Source organism: Cyprinodon tularosa, unplaced genomic scaffold, assembly GCF_016077235.1.
Source record: "Cyprinodon tularosa strain WSP-4 unplaced genomic scaffold, ASM1607723v1 ctg20, whole genome shotgun sequence".
Lineage (NCBI taxonomy): Eukaryota > Metazoa > Chordata > Actinopteri > Cyprinodontiformes > Cyprinodontidae > Cyprinodon > Cyprinodon tularosa.
In genome coordinates, this window is record NW_024038734.1 from 978,638 (window position 1) to 1,006,316 (window position 27,679).

The 27,679-nt window shown below is 37.1% G+C and overlaps 1 protein-coding gene across 2 annotated transcripts in view; it reads right to left on the bottom strand.

The window, feature by feature from the left end:
- Window positions 1-27,679, bottom strand: part of pdlim7 (PDZ and LIM domain 7) — a 59,274-nt gene that overhangs the window by 17,826 nt on the left and 13,769 nt on the right. For both annotated transcript variants that reach the window (XM_038284562.1, XM_038284561.1), the window contains exons 3-5: window positions 18,685-18,836; window positions 11,321-11,348; window positions 10,320-10,516 (exon numbers count right to left, since the gene is read on the bottom strand). In XM_038284562.1, coding sequence (XP_038140490.1) covers window positions 10,320-10,516; window positions 11,321-11,348; window positions 18,685-18,836 — 377 coding nt within the window. The remainder of the gene's footprint in view (window positions 1-10,319; window positions 10,517-11,320; window positions 11,349-18,684; window positions 18,837-27,679) is intronic.

Here is a 27,679-nt window from a genome sequence, read left to right on the forward strand (position 1 = left end):
TGAAACGTTACAGCAGGAAGTGGAGTGAAGTGAACAAATTGACAAGATGATAGAGCAGAGGGAGAGAAACAGGCAAGAAAAGCTAGACTGAACAATTATACACAATCTGCAAAGCAAATGTTAATATTATGTCATTATATCCTCCTCCTACCCAGATGCACCACAGGAAATCATTCCTGCCTGTGGTCATTTATGCACTATTTTTGCATGCCACGTATCACTTTACTTGGATTTATCACTTTACTTGGATTTTCACTTTACTCGGATTTAGTTTTTTACATACACATAGATATATATACAGAAGAGCTATATGTGTACATATTTTATCTCTTTTATTTTTATCTTTATTATCTTGTGTTGTTGGATGTGTGTATATATATATATATATATATATATATATATATATATATATATATATATATATATATATATATATATATATATATATATATATATATATATATATATATATATATATATATATATTTTATTATTATTAAAGTATTTCTGATTCTGATAATGCATTTGAAATGTTAGGCCAGACTCTCAGATCCAGCTGTGTTAGGCTAAACTACCGAGATTTAAATGATGTTTTAGTCTGGAACTAAACAGAGAACAATAAGTATATCGTTATACAGTAACGGACCAATCAGGAAGCAGCGCCAGTAGGTCTTAAATTTGGATATTTACATAAATATGGCTTTCATTATTAAATATTAACTCCCTTAAAACCATTAAAGCAAAACCAATTCAACTAAGAAATTATAATTTGATAACATTTTATGAAGAAACATTTATGAATTATTGTCACTTTTGAGTGGCGAAAGAGAGAAACAGAGATCAGTACTAATCTTGCGGGGGGAAAAAAATAACCTTCATAATTCCTGGAAATGTTAATCAGCTCTGCAGCCTGAAGAAATTAGTTTATTTCCACAACTCCGATTCGGGTGTGACATTAGATTTTCACATTTAGATAACAGTCTTTTTAACATAACCTGATCTGGACTTCATCCTAGTCATCTTTAAACAATAGATAATCTGCTTCCAGCAGAGTTAATTCCCCAGATTACAGGCTTTACACCCAACCCTGATTAACAATATGAGCAGGAATAGTTTCCATTAACAACTCTTCATTCAGACACAATTTACTTGATTTTTTTTATCTGTCTTTTGTGACATTATGGGCATTTATCTTTATGGGTTTTATTATCCTTTTTCTGTGAATCATGAAACAACACAAAGCTGGAAATGGCTCAGATGGGGAAGAGTAATAAAAGCTTTATTTAGACAACTTTACAGATATACTCTAGAAATATACCTATATTACTTTCCCAATATTCTATATCCTGTGAGGGAAAAATACAAAGGCAGCAACCTTTGTCCTCCCTTTCATCTTCACTTAATCCACATTAATTCCTTTTTTATTATATATATATATATTTGTTCTTTTTCATTAAAATGATCATTTGTATTATCCTTATGTTTTTAATAATGATTATTATTGTCATTATTTTTGTAGTTACTATTATTATGGGTTTTTCACAAGCTTGGCTAAACATAAAAATAAAACATTAAAATTTTGAGGATTATCTACCATACTGACTGTTTTGATTCAAATAACTTATTTTCTTTCTTTCTACTTTTAGTTTTTTCACTAAAAAGGGAAAAACTGGCTTTAACCCTTTATAGGGCACTCAATACTGTTATTAGAATCCAAGACAAGACCTTATTACCTTTTTAACATTAAAAAATGAATGTCTATGTAATAACAAGAAATGCCAACTTGCCCGAAGTGCTTCTATAAGAAATTCATGAAAAAAAAATGAGAGTGAAAGAAACATAATCTTAGAGGCATTAATGCCGATACTGGCACTTAAATTTTTTAGTTAATAAACTTTACTATAATTCTTAACTAGGCCTTTTAACTTTTTAACTTTGCAATTAGCTTTTCACCTTTTTTCTTGAGTTGTTAAGATTTTTTTACCTAATTTACACTAGGTCAGGGGTCTGCAACCTTTCATATCCAAAGAGCCATTTTGCTTCAAGTACGACCAAGTCGAAGTTGTTTAGAGCCGCAAAATATAACAAAAAAAAAAACAACAAAAAACCTATTTTTCTTTTTATTATATAAAGGACATTTTAAAATAATATTAATACACATAATTCCTACATTAATTCAAAGAAAAATTGCTCTTAAAACAGATTTCTGGCTCTTTTGATATCATTCATTAATTCTGGTACTCATTATAGTACATTATTTAGCTCTTTATATACATTTTAAAGGAGAATTCCGGTTTTTAACACTTTTAGCCCATTTTCTGTAGTGTCCAGGATGAAATCGAATGATCGACACCAAAATTTTGACGATTGGTCCTGTCTCTGCTTTTTGGCTCATTTAGAATCACCCCCTGGCTGCTTTAGAATGGCTTCCATTGTGCATGTCCGATAATGTCCTTAAAACAACCTTAAACGTTCTTTTTTTAAAATATGCTACTCACCGGGTCGTCAGCGCTGTTCAATGACGTTCCAAAAAAAGTTTCGTAAAGAAAAAACGTTCCTGTAGTGTTTTATTTAGCATTTTGTAAATCCCATTGAGTTCTGTTGGAATAGTCAATATTCCCCTGCCACCGGAAACGGAAATGGGGCCTGTTTACACAGTTGTAGTCTTTTCGCTTCACTCTGCGTACTCCGACGTCGAGAATCAAGAATCCACCTTTCGTATTCCATTTTCAGAGTTTTTTAAAGTGTTTAACAGAGACGTTAGCACCTCGACGTCGGAGTACACAGAGTGAAGCGAAAAACATTATCGGACATGCACAATGGAAGCCATTCTGAAGCAGCCAGGGGTGGATTCTAAATGAGCCAAAAAGCAGAGACAGGACCAATTGTCAAAATTTTGGTGTCGATCATTCGATTTCATCCTGGACACTACAGAAAATGGGCTAAAAGTGTTAAAAACCGGAATTCTCCTTTAAGAGCTGCTGGTGATGATCCAAAGAGCCACATGTGGCACATGTTGCAGACCCTTGCACTAGGTCATATATCATTCAAGGGCTCATCTAATTGGTCAAATGCCGAAATAAGATGTACAGCCATATAGCAACATCTTTGCTGAATGGCTGAAAATAGATCTTGTGCTTCTAGATCTCCCTGAAGGACGAGAGGGACTCCACTTGTAAGGGGCATGCAAGTGATTAAAAACGGTAAGTTTTGGCAGTGACGGGTTGGGTGATGGGGAAGGGGTTATTTTGTTTGTTTTATTGTATTATATCTTTGTGCTTCACTACTTGACTTGTTTTATTGTAGTTGTCATGCTACTTTCTCCATTTGTGAAGCTTATATTTCTTTTACTTTAACAAACTTTTGTATGAGCAAGTTGTTCAATTTGCTTCTATAAGCCTACCTTGCAACATCTTATAACTGTGCTCTGCTTTTTGTTTATGTAAAACTCAATAAAAAATATCTTAAGTTAAAAAAAAATGGTAACAATAAAGGGTTAAGAACTTTTATATTTCTGAACTGTGCTCAGTCTTTTGAACGTTTGGCCAGCGCTGTTAACAGCCACTATGGAGGCCCCTAAGAGCCACTTTTAGCACTGGAGCATCAGCTTGGAGAGCTGCTCTGTATGACCTCCTTACAGATGTCAACATTAGTTGAAGGAGCGTTACTCTCTCTTAAAATCCCACTCATCCATTGACTCCAAATGCTTTCGAGAAATTCATCAGGGTGAGAAACATACATTTTCTCACAAGGTTTCCTAAAAACAAAACTGTTTTTTACCACAGTACAAAAGGCTCATCGTTATAATCAAACAGAAATCCTCCTCTTAATGACTATCCTTCTTTCTTTCAAATTATCCTCCCACTTCAGCCACTTCGATGTTTCACACTTGATCATTTCTTTAACAACCAAACTACTGTTTATTTCTCAACTTGAACTTGATGCTCATTTGTATAAACAAACATCATTAATATAATTAATTAAAGCACAAAACGGTTTATAAATCTTCCAGCACCACTGGGTTTTTACCTGCTTATGATTAATGAAATTATATCAATATTTCAGCAGAAATCACAGCTTTTACTCGCCGTCTCTTCCCATTTGCAGTCTGCATCGATTAACTGGCTTTTATTTCTAATAACCCTGTTTTTTGTTAAGACGCAGGCGTGTTAAACAGTCGCATGAACAATTTGGTTGCAAAACAAACACTTTCAGTCCGCATTAAGCAGCGTAAACGATACTCCTCTCCACAGCACACCTTTTTAAAAATGTCAAAGGATAATGCATGCACGCCACTCGTGCCAGTTAATGGAAACAAGCCACTAACAGCAGATTTCAAAGTAGAGATCCGTCTAAAACAAACCGTCTGAATCAAAGATCTGCAAACAAAGCAGTAACACAAATAGCCGTGACTGTATGCAGAAGTTTACCTGGACCTCTTCATATTCTCATCATCTGGGTCCTGCACTGAGAGATCCAGGAGAGACAGACGTATCAGAATTTTCTTTTATAAGAACGAAAGCAATCATTTACTTTTATTACTAAATCAGATCCATAAAGAGGAATTAAAAACTGTTTTTAAAGCTTTCCCAGTGTTTTTCTGGCCAGCTTGTCAGAGAAGAGACAGATGAGAAGAAAAGTTCCTAGCTGCCAAAGTCTGTGAAATGTGGGCAAAGCTGTTATCTACCTTCCTGTGTCCCTCAATCATCTGTCACCCTCACTGAGAGCCTCTATGATCAGATCCGCAGCTGCCTCCCTCCTTACCACCCCCTGACTCGTCAAAGCGTCCTCTCTGCCCGGCCCAGGCCCTGACTTACTGAAGTCGGTGCCTGTGAGCTGGGCCAGGATGCGGAAGGAGCGGGACTGGGTGGTGCCGGTGCGGGGCTGCCAGTCCTCGGTGTCCTCGATCAGCCTTTTCTTGCTGCGGTCGTTGGGGATAAAACAGGGCATGCTGTCCACCCTGAGGCCGTGCCTGCACACACGGGCGGCAGCAGCAGCACGGTTAGCACCCTCCTATTTGAACAGACCCGCACCATGCAGCCGTCAATGCACTCAGCACACCATGGCTCCCATTTCCAGCCAACATTCAAAAAGCAAATATATCGGATCATCCTTGAACGTAAAAAAAAAAAACTTTTACTGAGGCTTTTATCTTAAATAAACAACTTCTGAAGCTGCAAAAGAAGTTTTTTTTTCTTCAATCATCTTTACAACATAGCTCTAGGTCAACTGCAGCGTGCATTGATCAACAAGCGGGAAGAGGAGAGAGGATGAATGCTCACTAATGAATCGCCTTCTCCATTCTGTAAACCAATGCACCAAAGAGCATCTGCTGCTCGCTGTCTTTTCATAAACAACCTGATCATAATAAGCTGACAAACCAGCCTGCATGCAGCTGCCTCTTACTTGGACTGTTGGTATATATCATCATAATAAGTGGCTTCACCCCTGTGGAACAGAGCAGAAACCAAATAAGGAAAGAAAACAAGAAATAAATAATATTTGATGTTGATAGGCAGATAATGAAGCTTTCTTTTTAAAGCAGGAAAGAACAAGCCAAAATGATTCATATTTACAAAGTCATTCTTCTACGAGGAAATAATGTAAACAAACAGTTGGATCGAATCATGAGTTTAAGGTTAGTATGGATTTTAAAACCCAAAGGAGTAAAAATTATGCATGCATTCAGTACATGAACCCGCACTTAGTTAGCCGTCTCTTGCAGGGCTGCTACATGATTACATGCTTTTGTTTTAACAATCAGAGTTTATGAAAATTATGTTATCTTCAGAACTAGATTTGGTTTTAAAGGCAAGCTCAATGTAAGCCTTCCTAAACCAGTGCTGATGAGCATGACGGGGGTCTGGTTCTTTACCACTACCATAACATAACATTTGCTTAAACTGATAAAAAAAAAAATGAGAATGTTCCTAAACACAAAAGGTGATGAAAAGCAAAATGTATTCTAACCATTTCCTTTCATGCTATATTTATAGAAAGTTTAATTTATAAACTAACTATAAAATAAATGCAATTTAAATGCAGGCTCATGTAATTTCATGACATTGGAATAATGGTATATTTGGAGAAAGGGAGACAAAAAGTCCATTTGGATTTTAAAGGCTGCAGTCCCCCCTAGCAGCTGAATCAAGATGACGTCAAAAATTTTCAGGTTTTCTTCCAGCTTCACTATGTGCACCAACAATACGAACATCAGCATGACGCTGCCATTACCATACTCGAAAAATTATATGTTCTTCTAGGTTTTGAAAATGTCTCGTCTATCGCAGTGTTTCCATTCAACTGAAATTCGAATTTTAGGCGAACTTTTAAAAGTTTCTGAAAAAGAAATTTTGTGTTGAAGCGAATTAATGCAGCACCATCAGGGCGTCACGTTGTTGTCATCAATACTACGTCATCACGCATAGCTGTAGTAAACAGGAAGTAGAAGCTGCAGTCTAGCACTGACCACAAAGCGGTAAAGGACGAATATTTATGATATGATATGACGAAATATAGATATATATAGATATATACATCTCCTCCCATCCACCTTTTCTTCCTTTGGCACCTTTTTCTTCTTTTTGACTAATTGAGCCGATCTAATGAGTACATTTCTCCACTGTGAGATCGATAAAGTCAATCAATAAATCAATCAATAATAGGTTCATCTGGGAAGACAGCTCTGTCAGCAGAAACATCTGATTGGTCATGCGATTAAAAGTTGCCACGTCAGAGCTGATTAGAAAAAACTGTTTCCATCTCCCGTTCTGCACATAAACACTTAGTTGATACTTTTTTAGCAAATTTTAGGGAGGATATTCAAATTTGGCCATTTTCAAGCTTTTCTGATGAGATATTTCAAAATGCGCATTAGAAAAACCTGATGGAAAAACCTCTATTGTGGTCAAACGACTAAATGTTTCTCTGGCTAGAACATTTTTTCTTTGTCTATTTGGTAACTTTATATCTTAATTGAGCTTGTAAATGTCAACTTCAGAGTAGGACCTTCATTCTTAGCTGACGCTCTATGCAACAGTGGTGATGCGACTCACTATGGACCGTCACAGCCGTGTTATACCAAGATTAGGACAGTCTGCCATCTTGTGTGTTGTTCCTGAACATGCTAACCAACCTCCCTTCATCTACAGAGGGGATATTTGGGGCAGATGGTTTGAATTTGGATGTTCCTACAAGACAACAGCCCTGAACTCCAAATATTTTGAAAGGCTAACATAAAGCTTCTGTTGTGGGTACGGCAAAACCCCCAACCCGAAACTGAGGAGGCAGGAAACCAACTACTTTAAATTGATTCTAGCTCTTTTCATGTAAAACTTAACAGTCAAGGAGCAACTTGAAAAAGGACATTTATCCAACACCAATCAGGGTCCTTAAATATTAAAATTTTACATGAACTAAATTGGCCCTCCTTGAAAAAAATCTACAATATTGAACTATGATCTGAGGGATTGCCTTCGAGTCAATCAGTCGATGCAGTAAACTGGTTTTCCTTAGATAGAAAACTTTGAATCAATTTGACTGTATGATCTGGTGACCTGTAAAAGTGCCTTGAGATGGCATGTGTTGTGAGTTGGCGTTATATGAATAAATTGAATTGAATTGATCGGTTTGTTATTTTAAAATTAAGCAGTGTTTTTCTGCAATCAGTCCACAGACAAATAAGAAATAAAGGTCAATATTTTTGGATTTTCTTAATCAAAAAAGAAACATTTTAAGAATGTTAGTTATTTTAAGTTTAGAATAAATATAAAGTAGAAGGTTTGGAGGCTATTCTTTGCTGACTTCAAACTGATGATTCAAAAGCAAACGTTCTGTGCAGAAGGCTAATGACCAAAGTGGAATACTAACTTGTCAAGGGCTTCCATCTGTGGAGATAGAAGGGAGAAGAAAAAACACAAAGTAAGAGAAAAAAGGTCAGAGTGTGTGTGTTTGGGGGTGTGTGTGTGTGTGTTGGGGGGGTGCAGAATGTGTCAATATGTGACAAAGACCAAACGCAGCAGAAGATATGCAGATAGCACGCGAGAAGTGACACAAGACATGCTGTTATTGCCAACAAGCTCTTAGACAGAAGGACAGCATTGTTTGTCTGTCAAATCATCTGCTGTCACTCTGACCCAGAATGAGTCAGAAGTGGCACAAAACCTGTGGCTGCGCCGCTTCTCTTGTCCTCTTTTGCTTTTAAAGGGATGCAAATTGATGTTTCCACCAAGAGAAAAACAAACATACAAGAAAAACTCCTTCCCCTAATTTCCGTGCTGCCGGAGTTTGTCAAACCTTTGTAGTACTCCGATACCCCATGAATACCGCTAACACGCCACAGCAGTGACACGTGGCGTTGGAGTGATCTCCATACAGACAAAAATGAATAAAAATCTGTCTCTTTTAGTCATCATCAGGGAAAGATCTGAAGAAAAACTATGATCGGAGAGACGGGAAAAGGACCCCCATACAATGTCTATTAGAAGTTCCGGCTAAAAAAATTCCAAACAAATCAAAATCAAAAATAACCTTATAAATATCCGGTTTCCATGCAAACTTTCAGTACATGTGTATATGTTAGATAATTGTATCTTGTTTTAAGAGTTTATTTCTTATGTGGGAGGTTAACTCTACACTATAATCCTAGTTCTAAAACTTTGTCAAGCCAAATTATCTGGGTAAGATTATTTTTAATTGTTTTGAACCTTTTTCCTTCAGATTTGGTGTTTTTATTAGAAACCTTTTAATTGCATTGTAGTTGAAAAAAAATATTGGACATTTTGCTTTGCATGATAACAAGTAATAAAAAAAACATTAAATAAATCTTTTTGTTTTTTGGCGTTGCAGAATTAGAGTGCCTTCCTGCAGTACCAACGCAACCCACTAGGGGGCCATACTGAAGATCTCTGCTTTAAAGGAAGAGAGCTATGGGAATGGAAATGAACAGATGGTCGTGTAGGTAGATGCTACAATTAAACTCATAGTTAAAATATTCATTAAAATGAATCTTATTTGTCAGATAAAAAAACTACCTCTTTAAAATATAACACCCTTCTTTAAACCCATGTTTCTCCACTAGACATTTTTGTTTTTAAAAGGTCTGATGTTTATTCTAATCCAAAAGCAGGAGGTGGAAATTTATCAGAATTAACAAAAATAAAGGCTTGAAAACATCAGTCTGAGACAAACGATTGTTGATCTTTCCAAGTCAGGAAATCCTCGCCTACTCGCCAAAACTTAGAAACAAATGTTTAAAACAACTGAAATGTTGACAAGAGAAAGCTGAACTGGGACGCAAGTTTATTTTTCTTGTCTTCAACAGACTGAAGGAGGTCAAAAGAAAAGAAAAAATAGTCAAAGCTCACCATCAGAGAATAACCGTTAAGACTGGCATCCAAGAGTCACCAATTATAGGTATAAGAGCAAGTAGATAGCCGTTTGATTGATGACAAATGTATCAATGGGGATTTTTTTTATTTTATCATTTTAAAGGATTAATGTGCGGAAAAAGAACCTTAGGCTTAGTGTTAAGTAAGGTGGAGGAGCTGTGATGCTGTGGGACCCCATTTCCTTCCCAAAGTGTCCATCAGTATTATTACTGTACACTTCAAGGCATCAGAAACTCTTAAAAATCGACATAAGTGAATACATAAATTCTGTTATCCCTGCCAAAGACATAAATATGGTCCTTCAGGCGAACATCAGCTTTCTGTCATTTCAGCGTTTCAACTAAGTCCTACAGAAAACCTGTGAAGGTTTTATTTGACTTTATAGTTTTGTTTTTATAATATCTTATAATATTTTCAACCAAAAGTCATTTTGTTTCAAAGACAAAATCCATCTGCAGTGGCTATAAAAGCAGGCCAGACAATGATGACTCATTATGGCTCTAAAATCAATAATTTAGGTTAAATTAGCTTTTTGTCTTCCTATATTCCACTGTAGGGATGTATTAAATTAAGCATATTCCAGCTCAGTGCAGCGAGTGGCTCTAAAACTCCACCGCCATCAATCTAAAGCACACTCCATGTTTGCCATCTGGTGGCAAACTTATTACGTGGAGTCGAGCAGTGAGTCAGCAGACATTAGCTGTGTTTATCTACTCTGTAATGTTTCTTACATGGTGACATAATTCTGGCAGTACACAGCAGTAGTGACTGAACTACATTCTCCTCAATCCTGAAGGAGTTGCTTTTTCTTTTTAATGAGACGCCGGAATAATGAGACTTCAAGAACACCATAAAAAAAAAAAAGGAAAAAAAAAATCACATTAGTCACATCGCAGCTCTGAGGGTAACTGCGTTCATTTTTCCACCTACCCATTCTGAGGTTGATGCATGCCGGCGGATCCCGGCGAGGGCGTAGTGTTAAGCTTAGGTGTGTAGGCCACAGGTTTAATAACGGGTCCTGAGTTGGCGCTAGCACCACCTGCTGTAAATGGCCTCGCCATCTTGTTAATGGTTGTGCTCGGGGCAAAGGAGTACTTTGGCTGCACAGAAGCCGAGGAAAGAGAGTCCTGCGTGGGTGTGAGAGAGGGAGACAATGCAGCACAGGGCACAACATGCAGTTAGACATTTGACACGCACAAAATAAAAAATAAAAATAAAAAAAAGGGGTCTGCTCTGGCACAATCCCATCAAGTTTTTCCAGCCTCTCTCAGCGAATGATTAGAGTGTATTTTAGCAGCTCTGTCAAAGCATGCAGGCTTTTCTCCACACAGACAGAAGAGGCGCTTAAGAAGTGCGGACACTGCTATTTTATTTGGATTGGCCCTCCTCCAGGAAGCAGCCAAAGTAATCTGCTGCTGCAGTTGAAAATGAAAACGCTCAAAGTGAGGATGTGTCATGTATAACCAACATCTCTCACTAATGAGATTTCTCACCGAGCATTATATGTGGAGCGCCAAACGCCTACTAAAATGGAGCATTGACTTTGTGTTTGTATGTGCCAGCTGCTTCACCGGCACAGTGTGGTTCATGACTCTGTTGTGCTGTGAAAGGTGCAATCAGGTGGTCAAAGTAGCTGCCAACAGGCTGCGCAGAGACTTCATAAATCAATACTTATTCAGGTGACAGGGATTATGCAAGGAATAAGTTAAAAACACACAAAACTAGAGTCAATTCTAAAAGCAGCATTCCCAGCACCGTGCATGGACAATGCAGGTGGATTTTAATGAATTCAAAACAAAAAGTGACACAATGCAGGAGTTAATGAGGATTACAGGAATTTTTTAATTGAAACTCTCTTCTAAACACCATTACAAACCATTCAGGGGGGCTCATGGAAAGCAGCTCCCTGTTTCAGGTGAACGTAGTCTTACCTTTCTCTCTTCATCTCCTTTAAAAGCTCTGAAGAAACAAAAACACAGAGAAAAAAACAGTAAAATGATACAATCTTTAATTTCTTTTAGTCCAGTTAAATATTTTTTTACATCACAAAATGCAGGATAACTAAAGAATTTAAAAGCTTGATTGAACAAATAGATGTGATGCCATTAGACTGATAGATCAACCAACCAACATTTTGGGACGATATTTGCATTGTTTCTTGTTTTATTCTTGGTTTTGGCCGATATGTTTGCTAATTCATTACTGTGTTCAGCTTGAAATTATGTAAAAATGATCCCATAATATGTGATCTATGGCACATCAGGCTTTTTTGATTTAAAAATTATTATTTTTGTTTAAATTAAGATTTGTTCAACTATTATATTTGGTTCATTTTTATTATGTCGATGGAAAAAGAAAACAATAACATGTTCCCAAGAAATTATACACATAAAAAATATGAATGTTTTGGTATTTCCTTTTCTTTTTCTTATAATCTTTCTAACAAATTACAGCAACCCGTTTAAAATGTATTTCCTTTATTATTACAAGTTTTTTTCCTTCATTTTAAAATCTAATATTCAAAAAGGCCAGTGATTTAAAAACTACAAATGTCATGTGGTATATTTTTTGAACACAGATATTCTTTTTTTCAAAAAAGTCATGTAATATTTGCAGCTCTAAATATAGAGTATAGAGATTAAAAAAATATCTATTAGTGAATTTCTAGATGGAATGGTAGAAACTGGTATATATAAACAGTACCAATAAAATTTGAAATACAGACCATAACATAATCGTGACAAAATATCAAGTTATAAGTCATAAGATAAACAAAAGACAACATTAAACTCTCTCAAATTTCAAAACTTTAGACAGTAAAGTGTTTTTTAATCATACAGAAAAAGGGAAAAGGGGCTCTGTAACGACATTTAAAATCTTTTAAATCCAGTTGTTAAATCTACTATCAACTATCTCCCTTAAAAAGCTTTAAAAAACATTGATCTAAAATAAATTTAGCATCATCTATATCTGTATTCTCCTCATACAGATCTGAAATAACATGAACTGCATCAACAGGAGACATGAACAATTAACCTATTAAATGTGAAACAATGAGGTTACTTAGAGTACCTAAGAAAAAGTATTTTAGGAATAAAAGATCAGAGTTGGATTAAATTTCCTATTGGTGCATTTTTAATATCCGTTTTAAGTCAGAAAAAACATTTCAAAACGTTGCAAAAAATATATATATTTTACTTGAGTGGCTTAGAAAATCCAATTTGAAGTATTAACATTATGACCAAGATCTATATTATGATACATTTCTTAATATTGGTTCATGCAATATAATTATGATATCAATAATAACAAAGTAAAAGCCTACAAAAGTAGCAACAATGCCAACAGCAGATGTCTGTAACTTAAACTTAAACGTATGACAATCATTTTTCCCATTTTTATAAAACTCCCTTAACATAACATTCAGATATATGTCCTTAAAAAAAACTAACACATAAAACTACATAAAACCAAGAACCTAACTCGGTAAAAAAACTCCATAATAGACTTTAAAGGAAATGCCATATCTGGCCGCTACAGAATAACACATATTGCTCGACAGAGATTATTGTCCAAACCTTAATTTACAGCTAAAACAACACTTCAAATCAAAGATTTAACAGATTTAGAGATTTTTAATAAACCTAGTTCTGTAACAAAACTACCGTCCCAATTTCTATGCAACAAAAAGCTTTAACCAGGTTAAACCGCCGTTATTGTTTTAAGCTCGAGTCACTCAGCACCCTCCAAATGGCACTTCCTGTGACAATCAGGAATGAGCAACAGTTCCCGTCATTACCTGCTCAACCACTGAGGGCACAGAGCTAAAGAAAGGATGACAACAGTGCAGAAACGAACAGAAAAGGTCTGGCCCTCTGAAGGCCACAATCTGATGAGTCAAACGTTATGAGGGAAACCAGGAATGTGGCTGTTTATTCTGGCTCAGAGATATGTCCGTGATTAAAACACTGTTTCTTGGAAGAAATTGGTTTTTCCCCAGCTGACTCTGACCCGTGTTGGATCCGAAAGTGAAACCTGCATGAGATCATCCCCCCCCACTATCTCATTTCACGGATCACTAATTTTAGTTGATGCATACTTGGCTTTCAGGCTGATGTTAGACAAAATCTGAAGTTTTACCGCAAACAACTCTCCAGTGAAACCGTAATCAACCCGGCTTTTATCATAATTAATCCAACCACATCCTGATGAGTTGATCCCAGACGCCTAGAAGAATGGACATAAGGTTCCTTTTCTCTGTTGCAGCCCTCAAGAACCTAAGTTTAAACCATAACCGCAAAACGATCATTGGCACTGAAGAAAAAGGAAAGTCTAAAGTAAACAACAGACTATATCTCATCACCATGCAGCTGTCCTCCTCTCTAGACATAAAACAACAGTGGAGAAGAGCCAAGATGCAAATAAATAGAAAAACTGACAACGGTTCTGCTCTGAAAACAACATTTGCTTTGCTTTTAACATAATAACAAGTCTGGGCAAGCTCAAGAGATGAAACTGGGGATTTATAAGAGGAGAATCACTGGTGCAAAAAATGACAGGAGGAAGATTGTGAAATGTTTACAGAAACTGGACTCCCAAAGGAGATGAAAGATAGGGGCGCAAACCACAAAGTGAAGCAGAAATATAGCTGGTTGAAAGGTAACTTATTCAGATTGATTAAGATTTGAACCCTTTTTTCACTTTAAGTGAAGATTAAAACAGAGAAGAAATAAATAAAACACTAAGTGTCACATTAACATAGACTTTCTGAAGTGGGATAGAATTAGGTTTTCTTTTTAGAAAAATGGAGCTCCACAAAAATCTAATGCAGCTTTATTATTCATACTCTCTTGCAAAAAATCCAAGGCTTTCTTAACCTTTATCACATCTATATTTAATATTTCCTTTTATGCCAGAACTTAAACCAATTAATATTGTACTTTTTCCCCCATTGCTCCTCTAACAGGGTATTTGGTAGGTTAAGGCTGGAGATGCAAGAAGAAATGAACTGGTTACTGGAATTCAGAGATAAGACATGTATGCACAACACTACTTGGTATGAATTCACTGAGGGAGGAAGACGCAAAGTAAGCTGATCTCGGTATCAGCGGGCTATTTTTAAAAAATCAGAGAGGGTGGTTCATTGCTGGTATCATAAGAGAGAACAAGAATTTAAATAGGTAACAGAAAGGACAAATGGAGTAGATCAGGATAGAAAAGGAAAGGATAGAAAGCATAAATGTTTTTTATACTTGCATATACATATTGTATTTTCACCCCTGGGCCCAATTAAGGGGCAACAAGTAGCAATTATTTTGCTAATACCGGTAGTCTAATCAGTTGTCAATTTGTTGGATTTGTAATTAAATAATTTTGAAATTTTATAATTTTTAAACTTAATTTAAGTTAAAATTATAGTTTTCTATAAAATTAGAATTAGAACTCAAGAAAAACTGATAAATTCAGCTGTAAAAGGTAAGAGTATTTTTTTTATTCGTTTAAAAAAAAAAAGGAGAAAACTGGGATCCTATCTCAATATCACTGAAGTTATCAACTTATGTTTTTAAATAATTAGTAAAACAGAATTTTTTAAAGAAAAAAATTAAATGGATCCAAAGGACCTATCAGAAACCATGTCTGTTCCAGCGCATATCATCATTAGAATTTCTCCTAGTATTCTGTCTTTAGTACAGGGGCCACAACAGGGGCAAGGACATGATCTACAGGGGCACTGGCCCCAGTTGGCCCCTGTCTAGAACTGCTCCTGTTCCAAACAAAAACAATGTTTTAGGTGAAGTCCATTTTTAGATATAAAATGTGGGAAACCAAACACAACCTTCAAAAGGAGATCTATTTCCTCCATATTGATGCCTTCTACGTCTCTTCCTTTTAACTTTTCAGGTAAGGTAGAAGGATCTGTATCATATAAAATTGATAGTTGCCTGGATAGTGAGAAATGATACCCACAAAACAGAAACTTCTCTTAAACTATTCAATAAGATTGGGGCTCTGCCTTGTAGAAAAGAACAGAAATACCCTGAAGCTGTTCTCACAAACTAAGTCTACAAAGGAGACATGGAACAATTTTAAAGCAGAGTCTCCTGCCAGGCAACAATCAGGTGAACGAGATAACAAAGCTTTACTCCTATTACTTATGAGGATCAAAAAAATCAAAACGCGTCCCGCGGCAGCACCCAGCTCAGCTCTATTACTCCAGCTCGATATCTTCTTTTACAGTGAAGGTGCTTGTGCCTTGAATGATTACATTTCATCTTTTAATGAAACAAAATCTTTTTTTTTTCTCCTATAATAAAGCTGCTAATTAAATACTATTTTATAATCCTGACACGTGATCAAGAATTTCTAGCAACACTTATATGAGATGCCTATTTAGTACTGATTAAAAGACAATTGACGCCGATGCTTTAGCATGAAGAAAGTTTCCGTTCTTAAGTTTTAAAGCTAACGCAAAGAACATAATGGTTTGTCTGAGCTGCGACCAGAGAACATGCTGAGCATCCATTCAAGTCTACTTTCACAGGCTGGATTTGCCCCCTACTAATTTGTCTGGTTTTTGTCTCCACCATACACCTAAACATATCATATCGAAGAAGAACAGAACCCTGTGTAATAAATTATTTTATTTGTTAACTGTAAAGGAAATCTTCAGCCTTTCTAAATCAAGTGAGTAGAAAAGAACCTACCTGACTCATCTGTACTTTATCTTTATCTATAAACTTTTGAACAACAAGAAAAAGGCAGAAATCTCAAAAAACAAATTACAATTTCCCAATTTATACAAATTGAAGAACATATTAGAAACAAAGTCACTGAAATCTTGTTAAAAACGTATTTCTCAATGATTGGGACTCCAGTGAACCACACTGATCTTTTCCAGGCTTATCTACCTATATTAATCCAAGAGTGAATGGATAACTGAGAGCTTCAATCCAGAACACAATGTAAAATCTACCACTGACTTTTTAATCCCTCTCCACCCGAAACTCCCTCTTGTATCAGAGATCTGATTGTTCCTTATGTTCCTAACAGAGCACTTCGCTTTCAATCTGCAGGTTTACTAGTGGTTCCTTGAAATTCTAAAAGTAGAATGGGAGGCAGATCTTTATCAGGCTCCTCTCCAATTAAACCAACTACCAGTTTTAGTCCATGAGGCAGATACCCTGTCTACTTTTAAGGCAAGGCTTAAAACTTTCCTTTTTAATCAAACTTATAGTAAGAGTAACTCAGGTGATCCTGAGCTATCTCTATAGTTATGCTGCTATAGGGTTAGACTGCTGGAGGACATAGGGACCATCGTTCTATCTTTATTCTCCATTGCTGCATTGTTTGTTCCACCCATTTATGTTCTATCTGCTTTTTCTCACCATAGTAGCTTCACCTGGTCTGATTCTGCTCTGATTTGACACCAACCTAGAGGGAAATATTAGCAGGGCTGTCGCCATCAACACCTTCAGTTATTGATGGGCAACAGTGGCGTTGGATGCAGCCCTGAAATCGAAGGATTGACGGTTCAAGCCCCGGCTCCGACTTTCATTGTCGTTGGGTTCTTGGGCAAGACACTTCACCTGCATTGTCTACTGATGGTGGTCAGAGGGCCCGGTGGCGCGAGCCCCAGGGCAGCTGTGGCTACAATGTAGCTTGCCACCATCAGTCTGTGCATGAATGGGTGAATGGATGTAGTGTAAAGTGCTTTGGTCAGTTCTCCTGACTTGAAAAAGCGCTATATAAGTACTGCCATTTACCATTGATGATATAGCTGAGCCTGTTTCTTCAGTGCTTAGTCCCATTTCTCTCCTAGACATAGCTATGAGCTCAATATAAAATACTGTGAGGACTGATAGGAGATTTTGTAACTGAATTACATCTGAACTAAAACTAAGACAGAGGGAAATCTTACTGACAGTCAGTAGTGTAATAGTATGGGGCTTCTTTAGCAACCCAGGCAACATGCTGTAATCAATCGAACCTGTTCATTAGTGCAGTGTTTTTCTAGGTGGGGGCCAGAGTCCCCAGGGAAGCCACCAGGGGGCGATTGGAAAACTCCTCAATTTATTAACACTTTCAAAAACACATTTATTTAACAATTTTCCACAACAATATTATAAAATGTAACTTGCAATAATATGACAGACTTAGGTGACAAAACTGGTATTTAAGGCTTTAGGGACATCTTTTTAGGGAAACATTATTTCATCTTGGCTAAGAGGCCATTGATATTATACTCTCCTTTTGCAGCAACCTAATAGTTCTAGTCTGTTCAACTAAAACAAAACAGAGCAAGTTTGCACTTGGACAATGACCACACACATAATCAAGCTTTGATTTCTTTTGTTTTGCTCTTATCATCAATAGATTAAAGAAATAGTGCAGTGACAAAAAAAAATGTAGGTTAATATTCATATGCTAAACAAATTATTTAACAGTAAAACACATAAAAACAATATTCAAAGTTAATTTTCTGTGTTTGGAGCAAATACAGGGATAATTTGGATGCCGCTGGTCTAGCAGACAATCTTCAAGGACATTGTCTAGCCATATGTTGGAGACATTAGCATGAAGAGGAAGTAGGACCACGACCCAAAGCACACCATTAGGTCCATCTCTGGGGGGCTTGAATAGAGAGGTCAACTTATAGTCCGGACTAATTAAGGATTTAGAAACAGTTCTTTCATGCTCACAAACCCCCTAAGTTTATTTTTAAAGAAAGCTGTGTTGGTTTGGATAGTTTTTTTTTTTTTTATGAATAATTTTGATTATTTAAAAAATGAAACTGCCATAAAAAAAAAAAAGGTTACTATTATAAGTTTTTTTTTTCCCTTATAGTTTATTTGCTAATTATCTCAAACTTTTAAGAGTGACAGATAAAACGGATGATACTTTTTTGGCAACAATACTACAACGTACACATAGTTCTAGAGAATTGACAAGCGTACAAAACAGCGTCACACTTTTCTAATAATTTGTCTCATTTTGTTGCACATTTTACTGTATTTCTCATTAAAATTAATTTTCCATCAGTAGTTTTATTTTTTGATTTATCTATTTTTCCAAAAACAAAGTGTTTTGTTATGAACACTTTGATCTTTAGATGATATAGCACTGAAATACAAATAAAGCTGCAGCTAAAACCGAGCTAGACCTTGGTTAAATACATGGTGTCCTCATTTGTCTGTATGAAAATGAGTGAGGCTGTGAGCTCCGTGCCGGTTCCTGCTGCTCTGAGCATGGGATCAAATTAACCCCTTATTGCATCACGCGCTGCAAAACGACCTACCTGCTGAGGGTTAGGGTGAGGGAGTCTGTTGCTGCTCTAATCTTGTTTTGTGCTTCCACATGGGTCATATCCTCTGCGTTGGCGTCGCAGATGGAGACCACCCAGTCGCCCACCCCGACTCCGGCCTGGGCTGCTTTTCCACCCGGTGTAAGCTGAAGAGAAACAAGAAATCAGTTCCAGACGTTTATAAGAGCAGGTATACCAGAAAAGAAAGTGATCATTCAGGACAAAAAGCACATTCATGGAGACTAAATTAGAGGTGCAAAGATCACATTTTCACTTTAAAAATACACACCGTGCTCCACATAAACACATACTGAATGTAAAAGTCACATCATGTTTTTATATATCAAAAATATGATTATAGCTTTAAAGGGACATCCAGCAGATTAAAACTACAGCTTCGGTTATTAGCATTAAACCATAGGTTGCCAAAACAGATTATTTTGACATTAGTTTAATGATGCGTTAACACCAAATTGTGTGTCAAGGGGAAGCAAGTTAACACAGAATATCTATGCGAGATTAGCATTAATGTGCATCAAGAGCTCCTGCAGCTCATATCGACCGTCTGGCACAGTACATCTTAAAGAGATTCAAGCAGCACAATTGAAGCTGAAACAATAAATCGGATTCATCGTTATTATAGAGTGCAGTTCTAGCAACAGCAAAAATACTAATCAGAACCCTCAAGCTACTGGGCCTCTGGTAGAGGACCTGAGCTTGGAACAAAAAAGGGGGAAGACCACCCGCGATGGGTGAGGAAGAGTATTTTTTTTTTAATATTATATATACTTCCATTTCCTTATATATACAAGGAAATATAAATATTTTTAGAGCTGTACTGAACGAAATTTTGTTTTTGTATTCACCCTGTGTGAACAAAATGACAATAAAGTTTGTCCATTATCCATCCATCCATCATCTGACACGCTTTATCGCGAGTGGGGTCACGAAGGGTGCTGGTTCCTACCTCCAGCTGTCTAAGGGCGAGAGGCGGGGTACACCCTGGACAGGTCGCCAGTCCATCGCAGGGCAAAACAGAGATAAACAGGACAAACAACCATTCACACTCACACCTAAGAATTTAGAGAAGCCAATTAACCTAACAGTCATGTTTTTGGACTGTGAGAGGAAGCAGGAATACCCGGAGAGAACCCACGCATGTGCAGGGAGAACATGAAAACTCCATGCAGAAAGACCCTGGGCCAGGAATCGAACCCAGAACCTTCTTGCTGCCAACGAGCAGCCCCAATAAAGTTTGTCTCTCTCTCATATCTATATCTATATCCAGGGACGTGGCTAGACCTATTTTAGGGTGGCTGAAGTCATCCCTTCGTTGGTATTAGCCACCCCATAATTATTTTGCGATTTTTATTGTTATTTTTTTATTGATTGATTTTTTTTCCATATAACCCCAAACAATTGCAGTAAAGCACTGAAAACGAGCCACCAAGAAGGCAAGTTAATCTGAAGATAAGTTCCTGTTAGTTTATTTACAAACACAATTATTTATACAATTATTAATATCGTTAGGATATTCATTTCCTTCATTGGCTCCGCGTCCAGCGTCACGTCACGTGGTACACGGCCATCAACTGGACCATAGCAGCCCTTTGAATCTCCACACAGTCATCGAGCTTGATTAGGAAAGTTATGGTTGCGTGCAGATACATACGGTGAGTTTGCCATTTGATGTCAGCGGTTTACATTTTCTTCACTTTACCTGGAGTGAGGAAAGAGACAATATAGGCCTAATAGCTTGTCTGATTCAGTAGGAATTACGTTACCATGGTGAACAAAGTCAGTGGTGTGGGAAAACACGATGTTGTTGTAGCCTACTAGCATCATTATAATAGTTTTGTCACAGGAGCAGTGATGGGCAGTAGCACCGCTACATGTAGCGAAGCTATTAGTTTAACTACATTTTCAAGTAGCTTGACCGTAGCGTCGCTGCTTTATTTATCAAGTAACTTTCCTGTAGCGACGTTATTGTTTTGATCAAGTAGCGACGTAGCGTCCACAAACGCTACAAAATCCAGGGCAAAACTAAGAAATGAAACCAGGTTTTCTATTTCTAAACAACAATCAGCCACAAAACTACTGTAAATAGCAGTTTCAGCTGACGCTTTATAAGTGGCGTAGTAGCACAGGCACACTCCGTAGGGTTAAACAAGCGCACCTTTTCCGAGGCTGTCGTTCTATTGGCTGGAAAGGTTGCTAGGCAACGATCCAACTGCAGTCTGAGAGAGCAAAACAAATCCGCAAGCAGAGCGTAACTGAGACCCGTGCAGAGCGGAGATGGAGGCAAGCGAGAGGAAAAAATATCTGTGATAATATAGAAAATATCTGTTTAAATCTGAGAGAAGAAACAAAGATTTTTGAGAGAAGAGAAAATATTTGAGAGAGAGCGCATGTTTTGAGTGTGAGCATTATAAGTTTTGAGTGCAAGAAGATGAAATTCTTTTCTCTAATTGAAGTTATGTGCTCTTGCATTATGGCAGGATAATTCTCCCATATCTATGTGCCACCAGTCTGATAGGGCGACACTGTGTGATATGGTAGTGCTTCCTTGGGTTGACTATAGTTCTAAGTTGTACGTTTCATATACTGTTGATTTTGTGTTTTCATTAATACATTGTACTTAAAAATACTTCCTTTATTTGCATTAAAACTTTGTCAGACTGATGTGAAAAAGTCTCAAGGATATCCTTCTTTGCAATGATGCTATTGCCTATTGCCTACTGTCCATTTATGCAACTTGTATTTTGTGGTTAAACTTTAGATTAAGCAGAAATCTATCAAAGATAATGCTGCATTTATTGTTAAGTTCCTCACATATATGTGTTTCTCTCTGTGCCAGGTGTAGAGAAAGACATGCCAAAGTCCAGGTCACACACACACACCAAGCACACACACAGAAACAGGGTTATTGCAAAGCAGACAGGGGTTCCTGACAGGTTGTGGGTGCAGGGGAGATGGGGAAAGATGAATGGCCAGGTTAAGGGTTTATGAAGATGTTGGGAGTCTGTTGGTTAGACAACTGTCTTCTGTAGAAGGTTTCCATTATGATGAGTGGCGAACCACTTGCCTTCTTCCATTTATGCAGTAATGCATGGCACCTACCATTTACTCTTTGTAATTTAGCACATTTTAACTGGTGTAGTTTAGTTGGTGAAGTAGCATTAGTGAGGGAAGTGTTTCCCAGGTATGTTGCTCTTAAAATAATGAATTTATAGACAGCGCCTTAGAAAGTGCACTGAAAAAATTCAATATCTTACCTAGGGGCTAAGCCACCCATGTCTCTCAAACCTAGTGACGGCCCTGTCTATATCTATTTATCTCTCCATAGAGAGATAGATAAGACAGATATTATAATTATTATTATATTAATATTATAACTGCATTTATTACTATTTCTGGACACTATTATTCGTCATCTGTGGGTATAGGATCCTTGGTACTTAAGTTAGTGCCTTTCATCATTAAGAAGCATTTAAGAACCTGAAATTCAGACTATCAATATAACATTTTTCCTTGCATCAGCCGATACCTGCAGATGTTTTTTCATTCATTAGTGTGGTTTCCTCAAGGCGGCTAATCACTTTCCACTGCTGTTCATAGAGGGAAGAAGTGAATATACGCATTTTTAAGTGGTTAAAAACTGAATGTACTAGGGTATAAAATTGAAAAAAAAAAAAAAATGTATATATATATATATATATATATATATATATATATATATATATATATATATATATATATATATATATACAGTGTTGTGCCTGAACGCGTTCATTGAACGAAAGTTCATGAACTCGTTCATATTTTGGGCGAACGTGAACTGAACGTACTGCATTATTACCTGATGAACGTTATTGTGAACTCGTTCATTCTGGTGTCTGTGAACGGCACGCTCTCTCAGTTCAGCTCCGTTCAATAGGTTGCCAGATTTCTATAGAGTCCTCCAGGCGAAACCCTGGCTAAATCAAACCGTAAACAGGCCTTAATAGGTAGCGGGAAAAACACCCAATCTGGCAACACCAGCTACCAGTGTCGTAGCCTACAGCCGCGTGCGTCATCAAAACAAAATGCAGCATGGAAGATACAGCAGCATGTAGGCTACCGTGGAGGCGACAAAGCAGCAGTATGATCACTTAAAACAGGTTTATGACCAGGTGGTCGGTGAGGATGATGGCAACAAGTTTGCCCGCCGGCTTTCAGTAAAAAAATCCGCACTTCAGTAACCTTAAATTCCTACCTCAGCCTGGTCCCTCAGTTTGTGTTAGTAAAATCTTCTTGAGCGGAGGTCTTCAACAGGGGATCCGCGACCCCTAGGGGGTCTACGGAGGTACTGCACGAGGGTCTGCATGGTTAGTTGATATTTTTATATTACCCCCCTGCAATTTTTTCCCCCACTAATTGAAATGTCTTTAAATACTCATTAACATGAAATCAACACACTGTAGTAAACAGATAAATGGAGACAAAAGATGTCTTTCAGTCATCAATGCTCACATTCAGCGACACACAGGAGCTCTTTCAAGCTGGGCACCGTTTCATTCACAACAACCAGGAATCAGAATCAGAAAAACTTTAATAATCCCAGGGAGAAATTAATTTCTTTACATTACTCCATCTGTAATAGAGTGACTATAGGACACAATTTCATACAATATATATAGTTAGGGGGTCCCCGCTCCATCTCGCCATCAGTTTGGGGGTCCTTGGTCTGGAAAACATAGAAGACCCCTGTTCTTGAGGGTTTTACTATCCATGTAACTTGTTTGTTAAACCTGCCTGGTATAATTTTCTAGGATTCCAGTATTCCTTTTTAGTATGTATTGAAATGGAATTTCAAATGGAAAAAATTATAAAAAAAAAAAAAAAAAACATTTGCACCTTAAAGACTACTTTCCTATTTTTCTTTTAATAATTACTCATAAAAAAGACCATTCAAGCAGCACATTTTTCCTGATGTTTTTGAGAATATACTGTAGGGGTGAAAGCTGCAGCTGCTACTAGTGTGAAGTGAATGGACAGCATCAAAGCGTTAAAGCAACAATGGGGAAATGCTGTCCCCTCAATGCTAATGTAAACCCTGGTTGGATAAGGATTCAAAACTGGATATGAAGATGAAATCTGACGCACAGTTTCAGAGTTACAACTGATAAAATAATTGCTGTCTGTGGTTCTACAGTAGGCTATGGTGTAATTGAGCAATATATGAAAAAAAAAAAAGAACTATGAACTAGTTCATTTTTTGGTTTTGAATTATGAACTATGAACTGAACTAGTTCATTTTAAAATGTGTGAACTGAACTTTGAACTAGTTCACGTAGAAAGAGAACTTTCCCAACACTGTATATATATATATATATATATATATATATATATATATATATATATATATATATATATATATATATATATATATATATATATATATATATATATGTTTGCTGTAACAAAAAAGAAAGAAAAATAGAAGAATAGTTAAAGAAGCTAATTGGAGCAATCTGCACTGGAATATCATCTCATTACCTCATCTTCTGCCATAACGGAGCAAAAGTAATATGTGCTCAACATTCCTTAGGTGTCATGTCTAACCTGAAAACATCAGTAATTAAGATTTGTAAGCTGTAATGTTTCCATCCATCATAGCGGGAAAAATTACAGGGAAACGTGCTGTTGGGAAGTTTAGAAAAATGTTAATCTGACAGAACAATCCTCTGGCCTCAACCCTCTGTCATCACCTTTAAAAAATAGAAACTCTTCATCCAAACCGCAGCGCAGGAAGTCTTAAACCTTTTCTGCTGTAACGTTACGCCGCCGTATCCCTAACCTCATATCTGTGCTAACAAACAATCACTCTCAGTTGACTCTCCTGTAATTTCTGACACCTAATAATTAACTTGAGGAGTCTTTCTGTCCTTTTTACTCGGCACTGCCAGGAACAGCCATTATGAGGCCATTGTGATGTCATTAGTCGACAGCTTATGATTTACTGCAGATGTGACTGGAGACTGGAAGAGAAATGTTTGACAGCTGCAGACGAGGCCCAGATGTTACCATTAGTCATACTATTAACTGGAATGAACCGGCCACCTTTTCCCCGTCTGACAGGTAAGCTGCTGACTGACAAACAGATGACTTCACCCTCTCAGCCTGTGAGGGAGGCTGCTGGTGTATTAGTCAATCCTGGAGTCAAGCAGACACTACGCTATAACGCCTCTGTACCTGTACACGTATAACCCGGCCGCCCGCCTCCTCTGAAACAGAGCTTAGTCAGCTTGTCCATGCAGATTAATGAAATCTGAGACCTGTGTCAAACACTCTGATAACTACAGGGAAAAAAAAAAGCATGCAGCATCAGATAAGTAAGCAGGAGCTTACCCCCATTAGGATTACTCTCAAATGCCATAGATCCCTGCAAATGTTAGTTCATCAAAAGCTCCGGGGACTGAGCCGTTCAATCGATAGTTTCCCATTATGTTCAGCTCAGCTAATCGCAGCGGCTGCTTTGATTGTAGACATGAAACATGAACGCTAGCATAAGAGGAGAGGTAATAAGAGCATGAGGACGATGTCAGCTCAGGCTATAAAAAAAAACTCTACAGAAAACAAAACTTCAGTACGGAAGAGGATTAGGGCCACTGAAAAAAAAAAAAGTTAACTGATTTTTAAATTTTATTTCAGTTTAATATGGGAAAAAAGTCAGAATTCTGACTATTTTCTCAGAATTCTGACTTTTTTTCTCAGAATTCTGACAGATAACAAACATGTTAGCATCAAGCCATAGCCATGTCTGTTTTAGAGACTAGCTCTCGTCTTTTAATGACCTTCTGCTCCTCCATTAATGAGGGGACCCCTCGGGCACGTAAAAAGTTACCTAATTCTGTCATTTTCCACCAATGTGTCACTGGCCACCTCGAACAACTCACATCTTTGCAAGGGAAGCTGAGTTGCCCCACATCTCTTCCTTCATGGTGCCCATCTACATTAAGATCCAAAATTCTGAGAAAAAATCAGAATTCTGAGATTAAAGTCAGAATTCTGACTTTTTTTCAAATACTAAACTGAAATAAAATTTAAAAATCAGTTAACTTTTTTTTTTTTTTTTTTTTCAGTGGCCCTTATCCTCTTCCGTACTTCAGCCAGGATTAAAACATGGGAGGGAATCCTCAATGTGGGGGTCCCTTAGAGAATCCATTCACGTTCAAACATTACTGTAATTTCCCAGATTCACTCTGGCTGGAAGCAATTAGAAAGTTTAGGACATCTTTGTTTATTTTACAAAAAAGTTTAACATTTCCAGTGTTATTTCTCCATTTTTTAAAGAGTAAAAATAATACCTAGGAACCAAATAAATGACATGTAGCATTCCCTACACATAACCTGATGTTCAATTAGGATCCCTGCAGAGATAAATGCAGCCCTGCTCCCATTTCCTCCTGTCTTTACTCGACAAGGTTTAAAAAATACCTTTCTGTATCGGCAACAATTATATACCAAAGAAATATTCAGCAGCTTACTTCTTTAACCAAAAATGTTTTAATGACTGCTCAGTTTTTTGGCTTGGTTTTAGCATAACTAGGGGACTTTTTGGTCATAGGTACCAAATTACACGAATTAAACTAAGATGGAGTTAAAAAAAAGAATATAAATATAAATCACAATACGGGATATCTATTCTACAGAGTAAAAAACAACTGCAATAATTTAAAAAAATAACTGCCGAAATTACCAACATAAAACACTTTTTGTTTCAGTATTTTATATAAACAGCTATGGTAAAAAAAAAGACAAAACAAACAACAAAAAAATTGTAAAACATTCTGCTTTTCACCAAACTTAATTGCTTCCTAATGTATAAGATTCACGATACTTCACAACAGGTAAATAGGAGGAGGGAAAAAAATTAATATTTTTTGCCGGTATCAGATTAGTGTCCAGTAAATTCATCTACAATTCACAGGTTTCAGAATCCTGACCTTCGTTTCTTAAATGCAGTCTGATTTTAAAATCACCCGCTTCCAAACTCAGCTGCTATAAAAAATAAATAAAAAGCAAAATAAAATAAACATGCAATAAAAAAATAGCAACATGTTAAAATTGAGTATAAATCTAACTCAGTTGAACTTCTACAACATACTGAGGTAAATAAAAAAAATAATAAAAAAAATATATATATATATATATCAAACAAAAGCACTATATGGTGTCACTATTCGATGCCTGCAAAGCTAACATCTAAATGTAGAGTAAGAAAATTTTTTAAAAGCACATATAAAAGAGAAGAGCTTGTAGGGCCTTTAGATTGTGTACTTTATGAATGTGTGCGAGCGCGGGGTGATGGACGCAGACACCTGTGCTTCTGGCTCTGGTTCAGAGTGCAGCTGTTACCTCACTTCACAAGCCTGCAGTTAAAGTTGCTGCGTTCAGACCTTTGGCTGGTAACGGGCGGACAGAAACCCAATACCTGCCCCGTCCTCCGGGCAGGAGTCAATACGGGGAAGGACACTGGAAAACATGCACTGTGCTATTCCAACACACCGTGTAGTACCTTCCAAAAAATAAAAACATATTTAAAGCTGTTGGATCTTGCTTGGATTGTAGGGAATATGAATATGGTTGAATGGCATTAGAGCAGCCTGTAGTGTTGGTGATCCAACATGGTCCGACTGACAGCTAATGGGTGGTTTCAAAGCCTTTTGGCGGAGCGCCGCAGCACAACCGTTTTGGTCCACTATCCAATTTCAAAGCTTTAGCCAACCTTTCAGGATGCATCACGCTGAATCCACTTTTAAAATGCTGTCCTTAAATCCAGCTTATTTATTCTCCGCTAGTTTTGATTAAAATATAAACCAAGGTTTATCAAACAGCTGGCAGGGAGATTGCACAACAATTTTTATTCTTCCGGCGGATATTTGGGGGCCAGGAGACCGTCTGTCTTTACATCACTTGCAGCACAGCTGATGCAAAGCCATAAATA